This window comes from Oculina patagonica, chromosome 10 (genome assembly GCF_052425735.1).
Source record: "Oculina patagonica isolate OP01 chromosome 10, crgOcupat, whole genome shotgun sequence".
Taxonomy (NCBI): domain Eukaryota; kingdom Metazoa; phylum Cnidaria; class Anthozoa; order Scleractinia; family Oculinidae; genus Oculina; species Oculina patagonica.
Genome location: NC_135767.1, coordinates 7,597,737 through 7,614,241, shown reverse-complemented (window position 1 = coordinate 7,614,241; position 16,505 = coordinate 7,597,737). Strand labels below are relative to the sequence as shown.

At 36.5% G+C, this 16,505-nt stretch overlaps 2 protein-coding genes and 1 long non-coding RNA gene across 3 annotated transcripts; 2 read left to right on the top strand and 1 right to left on the bottom strand.

The window, feature by feature from the left end:
* The first annotated feature begins 1,410 nt into the window (after window positions 1–1,410).
* Window positions 1,411–6,373, top strand: LOC144628170 (uncharacterized). The gene is made up of 6 exons (XR_013566216.1): window positions 1,411–1,455; window positions 2,586–2,620; window positions 2,877–2,919; window positions 3,965–3,993; window positions 4,841–4,886; window positions 5,451–6,373. It is a non-coding gene; the product is annotated as an uncharacterized LOC144628170 (long non-coding RNA).
* A 51-nt stretch (window positions 6,374–6,424) lies between these two features.
* Window positions 6,425–7,438, top strand: LOC144628183 (uncharacterized). Its single transcript, XM_078486246.1, has one exon. The coding sequence runs from the start codon at window positions 6,714–6,716 to the stop codon at window positions 7,431–7,433; it is 720 nt and encodes a 239-aa protein (XP_078342372.1). The 5' UTR covers window positions 6,425–6,713; the 3' UTR covers window positions 7,434–7,438.
* A 4,052-nt stretch (window positions 7,439–11,490) lies between these two features.
* LOC144628399 (uncharacterized) lies at window positions 11,491–16,483 on the bottom strand. The gene is made up of 4 exons (XM_078486498.1): window positions 16,352–16,483; window positions 16,141–16,224; window positions 14,310–14,443; window positions 11,491–13,410 (listed from the first exon to the last, which is right to left on the bottom strand). Exons 1-4 carry the CDS (start codon window positions 16,428–16,430, stop codon window positions 13,135–13,137), a joined length of 573 nt encoding a protein of 190 aa, XP_078342624.1. The 5' UTR covers window positions 16,431–16,483; the 3' UTR covers window positions 11,491–13,134.
* Between the last annotated feature and the right edge of the window lie 22 nt (window positions 16,484–16,505).

Here is a 16,505-nt window from a genome sequence, read left to right as displayed (position 1 = left end):
CCCCTCTCGCTCTCAATACATTTTTCAGTTGAGTTTCCTTAAAACCAATATAGCCACAGTTTGAATGAAAAGCAGTTCTATTTCAATGAGATCACATAAGGAGAAAACAGGCGCAAACGTTTGAGGCTTCCATGGGAGAGGAATGAAATTAATACCGATACCTGGTTGGCATTTTTTTAAAAAAAATATTGAGGATTGACAGTTCAAGGATCACATTGTGTAACGGTTTTGTTACAGTGTCCACCAACATAAAAATCTTGTTTTCTTTCAGGCGAACAACATCATTCACTACAAAACAACGTAAGTCCGATTTGAAATATAAAAAATTTAGCTGCGTAAAATACATTGGCCGTTATGTTTGGGGTTTCAGAGCTGTTCCAGGGCTTTCGCAGCGTTATTTGTTTGTTTTTTGCAAGACGTGTAAGTCTGAAGAGGGGGGCAAAGGGTTTATGCGTAACACGTGAAAAGGGCAAAAACAAGACCGTGACGCGTGAAAATAGGACAAAAATTAGACCGTGGCGCGTGAAAATAGTTTGAAAAGACGCGCGATCCGTGAATTCTGCTGTTTCAAGCATACGTGACAAGTGATTTTGGTTAAAACTTGTGCGTGAAACGGGATCAAAATCCCCCCTTTGCTACCCTCTCTGAAAGTACCTCTCTCCAACCAGAAGTTAATTCAAGTGCGTCTGCGATGGAGGGAATCGGTTTTATCTAACCCCCAAGCTGACAAAAAATTGTAGTGGAAGGGTACGGAGAAACATACCATCCTGGAGGGGGGGGGGGGGGGCGTTTGAGCTTGGGGCAATAAACTCAATTACACGTGGAATCCGGAATAAATTGTTGACGTGTCCGTCTAACTACTTTGCCTTTGCAATCTTTACGAAGATTTTAACTTTAACTTTAATTATCAACAATAAATTGCCTTCAACTCGTTGCAGTGAAAATGAAGTTCTTCAGAAAGAAGTCAAAAAGCTCAATGCGCAAGTAAGCTATTTTCAATTTTGTTTTATTTTTCTTTACTGAAATAAATTGTTCGGTTCCTCTTGGGAAAAATTAATCGAACTTTATTGTTTGCAAGTATATAGACTTGATAAGGTAATTTAAGAAGGAAACCGATGCCTCTCGTCCCTACTTCCTTGTGGAGAAGAAACATATGCCTAGAATTGGCCCCGGGCAAGTTTTGTGGAGTACGTTGATCATAACTAAATTACTACATAACCAAATGGCTAATATATGGTTACATTAAAAAAAAATTGTTATTGAAAACGACGAAATAATACTAGCAACCTCCAAGAGTAATCACGAGAGAAAGAAATAAAAATGAACTTTTATGTTGCTCTTAAATTCCCGGTTATAAAAGAGTTTCACATGGAAGTAGTAAATTTAATTTCTTTTTCTTTTTCTCAGAATGCCTTTTTGACGTCATCAAGGGATGAATCCGAAAAACGACTCAAGGTCTGTTAATGTTTCTAGTGGAATACCACTAAAATATTTAACAATTATTCCACGAGCACGCGTTGGATATGAGATGGTAGATAGCCAACGAGGCGAGTAGCGCCGAGTTGGCAATAATGATCTCCGTATCCAACAAGCGCGAGTGGAATAATTGTTTGATTAAAAACACCCAAAGAATTGCAATAGTTGAGCTCCCCAGCTGTTTTCGTTGACGCGTATTGGCTACCATATTTGTGGTCAATGGTATATGAGCTCATATACCATTGCCTGTTACCCAATCAAATTTCAGGAATTGCAATATACCATTGCTAGTTTTAATAAAAATAAATAAATAAACCCAAGTACTATTCGGGGAGTATGATAAATGACCACATAGGTTTCCATAGGTTAAACTCACGATTACAGTTACAGTACAATTGAACAACTTCTTGTTGTCGTAAAAATATCTGCCTAAAACATGTATCCGTGACCTATCTGTCTGAGAGCCCGACTGACACCCCGATAATACGGACACTTTGGCATTTCCCCTTGTAGTTAGGCCTTTCTCGATTATGCTAGCATTTTTTTCGGCATTTTTTGGGAAAAGGAGCATTTTTTTTCGTTTTTTCTTGAAAAAGAATTTTTAGCATTTTCTGTCATTTTTCATGACAGTGATCCAGATTTCAGAACTCAGAAGGAGAAATTATCCTAAAGTTTCACAATTTTGATTACTTAATTTGATTGTTTTCTGTCTGTTTCGACTGTTTGTGCGTTGTGTTACTTGTGTACTTGTGTGTGTGTGTTTTTTTTTAGTTTTTTGAAAAATATATATTTTTTATTTTTTTTGACATGTTTTTATATTTTATTTTATTTTATATTTTTTTTATAAACAAACAATTATTAAGTATCACCTGTTGTTGATATGAGCATATAATGTAAGAGTTTGTACGTTTTGTTTGAAATAAAATAAAGCATTCTTTGGAATTCAAGTGGCATTTTTTAAAGAAATCAGGCATTATTTTAGCATTTTTTTTGGCTTTTTGCGAGAATTTCTAGTAGCATTAAATGCCAGTTTTACTAGCATAATCGAGAAAGGCCTACTTGGAGTCACTTTAAACGGGGTTCTACAATACTTTTTTGTTGTCTCGCAGCTAATGGAAGAGCGTCTTAAGAAAGAAGTAGAAAGGTAAACATTGTTATTAATTTTGTTAGGATTGAGCATTTTTAATTATAAAACACGATGTAATTTCCCTTTTTCAGAGACACTAATTCCAAAATATTGTATTAGGAAGCAATGCCTACATTTGAGTAATTCGAAGTACAACTGGTACTTTTTATATGGCTGATAGTTATCAATTTAATGCAAGGGCTGGGTATTTGAGAAAGTTCAAGGGGCTTTTGCAAAACACATTTTGTAAACAGTGTCTTTTCTTGTATTTCAGTAAATCGACGATTGAAACTGAATTGGCAGTTTTGCGACACGGGGTAAGAATGAACAATACACTGAAATAGGCCATTTCCGAGTTACCCCTTTGCCTCTGCTTCAAAACGTGTCTACGTGCGAAACCATTCATATTAAAATGAGGTTGATTTGCATGAAAATGGACCTGTAGGTGAAACTCGTTTTCATATGAATGGTTTCGCACTTAGACTTGTTTTGAAACAGAGGCAAAGGGTAACTAGGAAATGGCCTATTGAGTGATACATGAAGAAATTCTTTCGAATCCCAAACAAATTGCAAATTATTTTTTTTTAAACAGTCTTTTTTTCCGTCTTGGGGTACATTTTTATGTGAAAATATACTCAGTGGTTCAAACACTACCCTTGAACCTTTGAGTGCTCAGGCTACTAAAATTATTGAATAACTTTATTTTTTGTGTAAGAAGTAGCCGAAAAATGAAGTTTCTTCTAAAGTCACAAGCAAACGGACACAATGTACTTTATAGTTTTACGTTGCAAAGCCGTTTGTATCACAGCGACAAAAATTTGAGCATCCATCCATATATATCATCAATAACGATAGATGGTTAATTTTTAGGCCATTAGTTAATTTGGACGGTTATTAAGAAATATTCTTTCACGCTTTTTTAACAGTGAATAACAACTTTGTAGCAATTTACTTATTAATATTAATAATAATAATAATAATAATAATAATGATAATATTATCAATTTTAGCTCTGATGAAGGTAACAGGGAGTTACCGAAAATTCAGTTTTATTCGTTTTTACCAACATTTTTAAACCGATCGTAAGATCAGATACAAACCAAATTTTTATTATGATAATATTAATATAATAATAATAATTTTAATATTTTTACCTATTATTATTATCATCATCATCGTCATCATCATCATCATTATTATGATCTAATTTGCGCATTTAAAATTCGCGACGCCCTAACATGACTAAGAGAATAAAACGGTATAATTACAAATTAATGTTAAAAAATTAAATACAAAAATTCAGTCGTATAAATAATTAATAAAAAAGGGTCAACATTACTAAGCTGTTTTTTTTTCTTTCAGGCGGATAACATTATTCAGTTGAAAGAAACGTAAGTCAGTTGTGGTCTCTAGAATGAAGCTTTGTAAAATAAGCTGCCTTACTGATTGCTGAATTGACTTACGAGAGAACGTTGGGCATTATCAAAATTAATTTCGTATGAAAAGTAAAACCCTATCGTTGCGTTATATTTTTTTGTATACTCTCAAACCATCTCATTCTATCCAAAATCGAGAAAAACGGATTTTCTTAAACTGAAAAAAATGTAATGGAAGGGTGCTCTCCGATGGATAAACGCCCCACCGAGGAGGCTTTTCGAAAATGCTCGAAACTTCCAAAAAACGTGGCTCGGAGATTGTCTCAAAGTCGATAAAACAAATAATTCAAAACGTCGCTTTTTGCTTCGAAAAACAAACAGAGATGTCTTAACAACATTTTCAGGCCAAAATTTGCAAAAATACAAGGAATTCAGTTCACTTAGAATAATCATGACGACATATTTGCTGAGTAGTTTTTAACGCTGCATAAGCCGAACGTTGAAACATCTTCCGAACTACCTCGAAAATCTTTGGCAGGGTACGAAGCTTCGGAGAAGATTAAAAAATGCTCGCAAACGTTCGTTCGGCCTTCGAGCAGCACTCGGACCATCTTCGCCTAGACGTTGATCAAAATACAAAAAAGTTGCTCGAACGGGAAAAATTTGGTCAAAAGATGAAAAGTTGCACAAAAGTTGCCGAGCATCTTTGGACAGCCTTAGCAATAATTCCCATGTTTCATCTACAAAGCCCTTGCAATTAAGCGCCAGTATTCCGATTAAACACTTTCACTTTGCAAACTTTAGGAATACTTTACCTATACATTATCAGTCTTTAATTTCACTTGTCCTCATTTTGTTGCAGCGAAAACCAACTCCTTTTTGACCAGGTCGAAGAGCTCAAGGCTGAAGTAAGTTAAACCACTTAATTATGTATTTCATGTTATTAAATTTTATCATCTATATTAGTTATATACAGTAAAAAACTGCGAGTAAGAACCTGCATTTTACCAAGTTAGCCTAAACAGGTTCTTATAAGAATGGTAATTATCACAACTAAGGCTATGTAGATTCTTCAGTAATTTCTATGAAATTTGCATACCATTTTATTTTATTTTTTTGTGATTGTATCAATAATAATATTTTAAGATTTTCAACATTGGCCAGGCATTGGCTTTTACATTGCAACTGTAGTGATAAGGCTCCTAGGGGTCTGCAAAGAGAATCCAGAAGGTCGACCTTATCTTTTTTCCCTAAAAGTAAACATTTTTATCGATTTTAGAATATAAGAAGCTATTTTCAAGTTTTAGGCAAAAGAGGTACTAATAAAGAGGGTGTCTAAAAGGCAAATTTTAGCCTAACAGGTTCTTAAAAATTAGGTTCTTTATACTCGCGGGTTTTTACTGTATCATTTTTCTCAAGAATCGGCAAGGTGAGTTTTCTAACACGCCTCCTTTACGATTTTTTTTTTACAGCTATCAGCTCAAAAGGCGAAGAGGCCAAGTAGAGTAGTTCGCTTCTTTCGTCGCCTATTTAGACGACATTGATGCCAAAACACCATATATAAATTAGGAAAGATACTTGTAAATATTTTTTTATGTTTAGGGTGGGAGGGATCTTATTTTTTGCTTATAATTTATGGTTAGCCTGATTCTAAATAACATTTTCTAAGCAATTGACTTCTGGAAAGTTTCACTAATTTTGTAAAAAAAATCCTAATTTTGTAAAATACGAAAGTTCTGCTTGCAAATACTCTAAATTGTAAATACCATATAACATCAATCATTTTGGGTAACAATTTCTGGGGATGGGATCGGGTGGGAAAGTAAAACATGTTTTTTTTCCTTTTTATTATCTGTGAATTCTAAGAACATTCTATGGTGTTTGAGGTAACTGTCTGACAGTTTCATTTGACCAATCAAAATAACTCCTGTGTTCGTAAAATAGGTCACTGTCTGTAAAATGCACTCTTTTGAGAATCAATCCAAATTTACTGATATTTTACTATTTTTATTATCTTTTCTCATGTCTTTTGAAATTTGTTTTTCAATATTTACATTTAAAAAAGGCCAGGACAGTCAATATCTCAACAAGTAACTTTCGACAACAATCTCATTTGCTCTTGTGTAAAGTACATTAATATTTATTGTCTATAATTCTTCCAAGAACATTCCAAAATCACTCTTTAAAACGAAACATGGTTTATTGTTGAATTCCCAAGTCATTAAATGTTACTTAACCACGAAAGTGTTATGTGAGGTTTTTATAGCAAGTTTGTTGCCTGAAATTACCATCGAGATTCGGCCTTTAATTTAAAATCAAATGACATCAAAGTTATATTCGACAATTTCTACTTAATTATAATTCTTTCATCGTTCATCAGTTTTTTGTTTGTGCTTTGTTTTGCTTTGTTGTTGTTTTTTTCGCCTTTTTTTCGAAGCCTCTTTTTAGGGGTGTGTTGTTCAGGTCTGTTACCCTCATTTACAAGCTTGTATGCCAGCTTAAAATCAAAATACAACTATGGCAATAATTTGTAAGGGTAGCTAGTTTCATCTTTACCATCCGTTATAAATATTCTGTTTATTTCGTATACTTTTTTATTTAATAGTAGTAGATTTTGAAAACAATTTAGCAAGAAAATCAGCGATAAAAGGTGACTTGACGTTTCGATGACTTCATGTCATCATTATCAAACGTGAAATGGGGAAAAACTTAACATAAAGAACTAATATGAACTAATGGCATCTGACAGTGAGCAAGAATTTAATGCCCCTGAAGATGTGGAATCTGAATCAGAAACAGATGAACAATCACCATCTGACAGTGAGAAAGAATTTAGTGCCCCTGAAGATGTAGAATCTGAATCTAAAACAGATGAACTATCACCATCTGACAGTGAGAAAGAATTTAGTGCCCCTGAAGATGTGGAATCTCGATCAGAAACAGATGAACAATCACCATCTGACAGTGAGAAAGAATTTAGTGCCCCTGAAGATGTGGAATCTCGATCAGAAACAGATGAACAATCACCATCTGACAGTGAGCAAGAATTTAGTGCCCCTGAAGATGAGGAATCTGAATCTGAAACAGATGAACAATCACCATCTGACAGTGAGCAAGAATTTAGTGCCCCTGAAGATGTGGAATCTGGATCAGAAACAGATGAACAATCACCATCTGACAGTGAGAAAGAATTTAGTGCCCCTGAAGATGTGGAATCTGAATCAGAAACAGATGAACAATCACCATCTGACAGTGAGAAAGAATTTAGTGCCCCTGAAGATGAGGAATCTGAATCTGAAACAGATGAACAATCACCATCTGACAGTGAGAAAGAATTTAGTGCCCCTAAAGATGTAGAATCTAAATCTGAAACAGATGAACAATCACCATCTGACAGTGAGCAAGACTCTAGTGCCCCTGAAGATGTGGAATCTGAATCAGAAACATATGAATAATCACCATCTGACAGTGAGAAAGAATTTAGTGCCCCTGAAGATGTAGAATCTGAATCTGAAACAGATGAACAATCACCATCTGACAGTAAGCAAGAATTAAGTGCCCCTGAAGATGAGGAATCTGAATCTGAAACAGATGAACAATCACCATCTGACAGTGAGAAAGAATTTAGTGCCCCTGAAGATGTGGAATCTGAATCAGAAACAGATGAACAATCACCATCTGACAGTGAGAAAGAATTTAGTGCCCCTGAAGATGTGGAATCTGGATCAGAAACAGATGAACAATCACCATCTGACAGTGAGAAAGAATTTAGTGCCCCTGAAGATGAGGAATCTGAATCAGAAACAGATGAACAATCACCATCTGACAGTGAGAAAGAATTTAGTGCCCCTAAAGATGTAGAATCTAAATCTGAAACAGATGAACAATCACCATCTGACAGTGAGAAAGAATTTAGTGCCCCTGAAGATGAGGAATCTGAATCAGAAACAGATGAACAATCACCATCTGACAGTGAGAAAGAATTTAGTGCCCCTGAAGATGAGGAATCTGAATCTGAAACAGATGAACTATCAGCATCTGACTGTAGGGAGGTGCGGTCCGGCCTCCTAAACCCGAACTTACCTTTTGATGATGTTGAAATGAAGTCATCGAAACGTCAAGTCACCCTTTATCCCTGATTTTCTTGTTAAAATGTTTTCAAAATCTACTACTATTAAATAAAAAAGTATATGGAAATAAAAAGAATATTTAAAATATAGGGTATAGATGAAACTACCCGATCTACACACTTTTTTTCCTTTTCTTTTTCTTGAACTATTTGAGTTTGGTATTTAAATGTTCTATTTTCTGCATGTTTACCTATCTGCTTCTCATCTGTTTTTGTTCAAGTTTTGATCAGTTTAAATTTGGCTGAATCTTTAGAGGTAACAAAATGTGCACACATAACACAAATATCTACAGTTGGTAAAAGTGACGTTTCATGCCCTGGTCTGAATTCTACCAGATTCAAGGTCGTGGGTTCGAGTCCCATCTGTGAACTCAGAATTTTTTTCTGAGTTCATTCTCTCCACACATCAATCCATTATTATTATTCAATTCTTTCGTTAAGGTAGAACTGTAACCGTTCTTAATTAATCATTTTAATATATACTTCGGGAGCGAAGAATTTCGAAAGGTCTTTTCTGTTGAGATATTGACAATCCTGGACCAGCAAAAAAAAATATAAAACTAAAAAAATAAGAAAAAAAATTGCACAACTTTGTATTGTAAGAGGACTCTTAAAGTTATATTTTTCTTGCACTTTGACTTTCTTCTTACCAGCACTGAAAAATTGTATAAGGTAATTAAAAAAACAGTTGTAGATTTTGTCGCATTCTACATGTTTGTACCATTTACTTTACTTTGAATTGTATTTTACTTGATATTTAGGAAATAAAAAAGCAGTGATGTTATTGCAACTTGTTCATTTATTTTTGTTTATTTTCTAAAAAATAAAAAAAAATAAGGAAAAAAATTGCACAAGTTTGTATTTGTAAACTAACTCTTAAAGTTATATTTTTCTTGCACTTTGACTTTTTACTTACCAGCAAAAATAATGTAATTACAAAACAGTTTTAAGATTTTGCATTTGTAAACGAACTCTAAATGTTCAACATTAAGAGTTAGCTTACAATGCAAAATCTTTCTACCATTTACTTTACTTTGAATTGCATTTTTACTTCATTTTTAGGTCATAAAATAGCAGTGATGTAATTGCTACTTATACATTTATGTTTGTTTATTTTTCTAGCGCGCAGTGGAGTGGGGAAGGGGGGTAGGGGGCACGGGGGTCCGTACTGCTGTTTGACAGCCTTATAATGTCACTTTTCACCGTATGCGATTGAGGTATGGGCTTGTGCCTACTATGGTAAATAACTCTCTCAATTTGATAGCTTTTGCAAGCAGGCTCTACGTTATGGTTATACTAGCAATTATTAAAAACTTGATCAATGGTATATTGCAATTCACTGCCTGAGTTTTGTTTGGTTAACAGGCAATGGTATATGAGCTCATATGCCATTCACCACAAATATGGTAGCCGATACGCGTCAACAAAAACAGCTGGGGAGCTCAAATATTGCAATTCTTTTGGCGTTTTTAATAAAACAATTATTCCACTCGCGCTTGTTGGATATGAGATCGTTATAACCAACTCGGAGCTACGCGCTCTTTGGCTATCTACCATCTCATATCCAACGCGTGCTCGTGGAATAATTGTTAAATATTTTAGTGGTATTTCACTAGAAACATTAACAGACCTTGAGACTTTTCTCCGATTCATCCCTTGATGATGACAAAAGGCATTCTGCCTTTATATTGCAATTCTTTGGGCGTTTTTAATAAAACAATTATTCCACTCGCGCTTGTTGGATATGAGATCGTTATAGCCAACTCGGCGCTTCATCGGCACGTTGACTATATACCATCTCATATCCAACTCGCGCTCGTGGAATAATTGTTACATACTAAGCAATGCCGGGAATTTTGTCCGTGTTTCTCCCGGCTCCTGTGGGAGGCGCGGTGGCCTAATGGTTAGTGCGCCGGACTCCGGATCGAGCGGTCCGGGTTCGGGACCTGGCCGGGGCACTGCGTCGTGTTCTTAGGCAAGACACTTCACTCTCATAATGCCTCTCTCCACCAAGTTGTATAAATGGCTACCGGTGACATGGACTAGCATCCCATTCAGGGGGAGTAGAAATATTTCTAATTTAGCTCCAGCAGTATGTTCCGCATGGCTCGAGGCTTTCCCCCCTTTTCTCCCGGCTCCTACCACGCTGGGAATCCCGGTTCACGCCCTTTAACCCTTTTTTTCTCCCATAATCCCGCGCCCCCCTGCCCCCCTCCACTCGTCTTTTTTTTAAAAAAAATATCCTCAACTAGCGTCTTTTGAAACTACAAACTGACCAAAGAAAGCAGTGCATTTAGCTCTTCCAAAAAGCACTTGGAGTGTTCTTTGAATAATAGGAAGGGCTTAATGTCACGCACAATAGAAAGGACACCGTTTATGTGGGAAAAAGGTAGAGGAGATAAGTGTTGTCCTGGACCCGAGAGCTGCCTGCCATGCGCGAGGCCAGTACTCGGGGCTAGTGTCAACGAGTGGCATATAAGACCGTGAGATGGGTGTCACGGGGCACAGAGGCAGGGTGGCGTGTACCTATGCCAAGCTCCTGGAGGGATGGTAGCGAGGGGAAGTGGATGTGCCCACCGTTTCTCACCCAAGCTACCCCCCAAAAAAAAAAAAAAAAAAAAAAAAAAAAAAAAAAAAATCCAAAAAAAAAAAATTTTTATAAATATTTTTTTTAGCTTAACTGATGTTTTTACCGTGTGAATAAATAAATAAAGATAAATAAAGATAGAAGCTAAGGCAACCCAGGCATCGCTTCAGTGTGGGACTGAAGGGTTGTCGCCAGCAACACTTATCCCCCAAACCGTTTATTAAAGAACAACAACTAAAATGGTTTTACAAAAATCGATTATTTTTTTAACTATAAATGTACCGGATATAACATCACAAATAGAGCAGATGTAAACTAGTAGCCTACAAGAAATGCTTTGTCTGAGAGTGGCAACAGTAGAGCTATGAGATAAACGCGGAGGGTGGGGGGGGGGGGGGGGGGAAATAAACGCTTGAGTCCAGCAGCTTAACTGAATTGCAAGTGAAGATCGACTGCGATCTCGAGAGTAAACAGGGGAAGACTGTGCGGATCTGATTGGCTGGTAATCTGTGAACGCGTGCAAGCTCATCTTTCATTGGCCAGTATAAATAGAGGGGGATACAAGTACGTGTTAACGTTTTACGGTTCAAAGAGCGGGGTACAGATTGCCGGAAAAAACACATATACGGGGAGCGTAAGGTTCAATTGAGCTAAACATTAACTCCAGTTTATGCTTTGGCAAAAACAGCCATTTTATCAAAATCTATCGAAATAGGAGGCGCTTAGACGATTTTTCCGTTTCTAGTGTAAAAGCGGCCAATAAGGTGGAAATATAGCTAGAATGTTTACATAGCACTTAAACACAGAACATCGCTTTAATCAAACTTTTAAGTATTGCAGACATCAGATATTTCTATTTGTAATAATTCTCAATATCTTTTTGTAGCGGAAGAACGTTATTAGACTTATTACTTATGATAACATGCAATCAAATGCCGCTTTGGGTTATTCTAACTGAGAAGTACACTAGTACACTCCACCCTTCCCCCTACCCCCACCTCAAAGCTTAACATCCAAGTCACTGCATAGAGGTTTCCCAGCGGTTAAGCTATAAATGAGTCAAAAAACAGTTTGTTTGAACACCCACCGAGGTACCATTGCCAGGACTTTTTGTTTCGTTTCCTCAGAAACGAAACGATATTGTTTTCGATCCAATGTGAACTATTGACACAGTAAGGGCTTGTATCCAATTAGAAGAACCCTCGTAACCGCAATGTCAACAAGTTTTTAAGCAAAGGAAAACAACCTGGTAAAATCATGTTCTTCAAATATCGAATCATTCTTTCTTCAAGGGGCTTTGTCACGGATTTTACCAGATTTTTGAACAGCCAAAATTTATATTCGTGTCGCAGGAAACCTAAAAATAATAGTCCATTTTTATAGAAAATTGCTACATTTGAGCACTGCAACTGTTAACGAATATCTTTGGATGCGGATGACTCGGATGGAAATGGATTGCAACTTGAAAAATTAAGACTTTTTTAGTCTTCAAAAAAAAAAAAAACGATATTTATAGCCGTAGCTTAATTTCTATCCTCAAATTAAGGTTATATCTTCCTTCAAATTTAATGGTTTTTATGGGTTAAGTTGCCTACCACTATTTTTTCAGAACAGTTTGGACCAAAATCCCTGTGACATAGCCCCTTTGAATTAGACAATTCTCTGGGACACCTTGTATGGGCCTTCAACCTTTCAGAACATGGCAACAAACACAAAAATATGCAAGGTTGTTCGTTGGAAATCTTTATGACACCATTTAAGTTCTTGGACTTTTGATTGAAAAGTCCCACACATTCATTGATGTTCATGTATTAGGATAAGAAAATAGGCAAGAAACGCAAAGAAATGTTTTGTTTCTTTGCTGTGCATACCAAGAAATATTTTACAGAAATTAAACAGGGTTCGCACTGTCTTGAGCTTTTGAAGTTCCCTGACTTTCAATTCGATTTCAATGACCTTTTCCATGACTTTTCAAAGTTTTTCATGACCTAAATTCGCCATTTTTTGGAAATTTTCACAAATTTTCTTGATTTCAGGTACGTTTTTACCAAAAACTCACAAAAATATTAAACCTGCCTTGTTTATTTTGTGCAATCAATACCATTTCCTACGACCGTCCATGACCTACACTAAAATTCCATGACTTTTCAGGTTTTCCATGACCCGTATGAACCATTTTAATTTGCTTCAGTGTCAGAAGCAAATATAAGGTCGGCAACATAATTATGTAGCATGAACATGCAGACAAGATGGGAAATATTATGGAAAACACTGAAATTCATAAAATTATTAAATCGATCTGCAATGACCATCAAAGTCAGATACCCGATTTGGGAGTTTGAAACATTTCAATACATAAAATTATGTTCAAAGAAAAATAAGTTGGTTTTTCTAAATACATTAACTATATGTAAATTTACAGATGAAATTTAAACTCTTGCTATCTTTGTTTTCTATTTTTGTTTCCCTTTTTCGACCCAGTTTTCTTCTTGTTTTTCTTTATACATGTATCGTTCCTTTTTGTTGTTGCCATTTCTTCAATAATTGGCTTTATGTGTCCTTTCACTGGTTTTGTAATCACAAAGTTCTCCTCTGTAACATGTCCACAATCTATTTCCTGAGTCTGAATTTCATCAGAGTCTCTGGTATGGCTGTCATCACTTTCCTCGCAGGAATCTTCATCACTGTCTGCTTCTGTTTCCATTAGTGCCAAACTCTTTGTGGATGTGCAGAGTAAAACAATAAAACATTAATAAACAAGTTATAAATAATTGTATTTAACAATTAGAAGTTTTGCGGAATATCACCTGATACTTAGCCATCAAGACTGTAGATTAATTGGTGAGCAGGATACATGATTGTGTAATCAATTGTTTTATCATTCAACTAATTGTTAATGAAAGGCATCTTACATCTAGAAGAACTGTGCTTATGCACCACTTTGCAACAGTTCAGACAAATCTTGGCAACCTATGAATACTAAAGCATATTTCATATGTATGGATGAGGAACAACGACTTTCTGACCATATAATTGTGTGTTTTACTATACAAAGAAAAATACGAATGACAAGTGGGATATATTCCATATTATCAAAAACTAGCAATGGTATATTGCAATCCCTACGTTTTGATTGGTTAACAGGCAATGGAATATGAGCTCATATACCATTGACCACAAATTTAGTAGCCGATATGCGTCAATGAAAATATTAGCTGAGGAGCTCAAATGTTGCAGTTGTTTGGGCGTTTTTAATAAAACAATTATTCCACTCGGGCTTGTTGGATATGAGATCATTATAGCCAACTCGGCGCTACGCACCTTGTTGGCTATCTACCATCTCATATCCAACGCGCGCTCGTGGAATAATTGTTAAGTATACCATGAGAAAGAGTTGTGTAACTATTTTATACCATGCCATAGAAAATATGCTTACTAAATTTCTTCACGAATAATATTGTAGCGCACTATTATATGGGAAGGTTGGGTTGAATACTGCTGAATCTACAACGGCTTTCATGTATTCTGATTGATTCTTCTTGTATCACCATTTCTTTTACACTTCTTCTACATGCATATAATATGTGTAATTATACATTTTTTATACATTTTTACCATTTCAATGTATGGAGCACTATCATCAACACTTTCAATATCCAGTTCTGATGGAGACTTCTCGTGAAGTTCTTTTTCAAGAGTCTGTTCAGCTTCTTTCATCCTTGGCAAGAAATCTTTGACTCTGCTAAGAACTGTCAAACAAAACATAACCTTAGCATACAGGTTCTCTCTTGTACAAGTTGTCAAACCCGGACCAAAAAGGATGAGAGTTGACTCTTGTTTGGCCTGGAACTCTCCCAGAGGGGGAGGGGGAGGTGGGGGCACTCCCATACCGTAAAATTCCAGTTATAAGCACCGGGCTTATACAAATTCGTAAGGGGTTTTGTGTGGGCTTATAAGTGGAGACGCTGCATATCCAAGAGAGCTTCATCTCGAAATGAACCACGGGAATGTTGATCAAAATATGTTTTTAAGTTTAAAACGCATAATAAAGCAACATTTAGCCCCGTTCAGTACTGTCATCCAGCAGATCAGAGGGGGGCTTATATCCGGGGGGCTTATAATCGGACGTATTTTTTTGTTTCCAGGTAGATGGGCCTATAACCGGGGGTTTATAAGCAGGGGGGCTTATAACCAGAATTTTAGGGTATATTATGCGCTATATAGCTAGGTATGTGCCGCTGTTAAAGGTATGGTTTTCAAGCAGCTTAGTCTGAAATAGGGTAAAGATATCAGAGAGTTTTGGTCTAGAAAAAGGTATCATTTGCCGTGAAACTGATCGCTGGTATGACAAATTAACCAGAATGGAAACTTGAAAGAGTAAGAGGCTTTCCTCAACCTAAATAAAATCATTGCGGCCTTGTTGTTGACAGATGTTTTCCAATTACCTGTAAAACACTGATAGTGATACAGTTCTAGAGAAAAGCAAGTCTGGGATAGGGAGTTTTGGTGTCTAGTCTAGTATAGGGTTGCAAAATTGTCTATTATAGGGTAAGGGGTTTATAGTCCCTGTGGCACACCCCCAAAAATATACAGAGTGCTCAAAATTTTCACGAGAGTCTATGAGAGTTTGATGGACTCTTGTTCTCGTTTGGCCTGCGTTGATGATATAGTCAAAGAGTGTTGAGGAACACTCATGAGGGTCAACTCTCATCAATTCTCATCCTATGATGGCCAGGCTTTAAATAGATATAATGGTCAGGCAAGATATAGCCATTCTTGTGAAATAATGGACCACATAGCTGGTGCTTATCCTGGTTTACATAGCATAAAGCAATTACATGTGTTGCTAGCCCACCTGGGAGGGTTGGGCGAAGCATTTGCTAGTCCAAAGCTAGGTTACCCCCAGGATTTTGTTACCTTGCCTACAACAGTTTGCCATTACCCAATTACTTGAGATGCCTTGCCAAAGAGCACAACACAATAAACCTACCTAGCGCTCAAACCCAGACCATTCAACTCATAGTTCAATATTCCTAATGATCTTAAAGGCCATGGCATCTTCCACAAAGCTTCACTCTAAAATGGGGCTTACCACTTAGCTAGGTCGTTGTGTTGTTTTTGAGTAACAAGCCCAACTGCCATGGTGCATTTCTACTCCTAGAGTGTATAAATGGGTACCAGTATTTTTTTTTCTTTTTTTTTGGGGGGGGGGGGGCGGGGGGCTGCGGGAGGGGAGGGTAACCTGGCCATGGTACCCATCAAGAAGGGCTACCAATCCTCCTAGCTGCTTTATGAAACCAGTTAAGCAGCGTTATCTTTATCAACTGGGCTCTGAAATGGATTTACTAGTACTTGTTACAGTGTAACAATTTGATGAGAAGCAAATGAACACAAAAGGGAAACCATGCATGTTATAAAGCAAAAACTCGTTAACATAGCATATTACCTGAAGATGGTTCGACTTTGTAAATCTTTGAAGGAACTCTGCTTCCCAACTTGCTTTCTTTAGTTATCAGAAGCTTAGAATTTTCTACAACGAAAAAGAAAATTAACAAGGTTTGCAACTTGTAAATAGTGTACTGTTAGAATCAACCCTCATTTTACAATTTAGCAAACTACATGCAGAATAATTTTAACCACAGCTTAAACAACGTTACCAGGTTTAAAGGGGAGGCGCAGAAGTTCATCGGAATGAGATATTTGTCGTTGTTTTTCTCCATCGCTACACGACGCCATTTTGGAACATTTGATCGCACGCGGTGGTTTGTTTATTGCCCAGAAAGCACCACGTGCTTGGCGGTGCCTTACCGG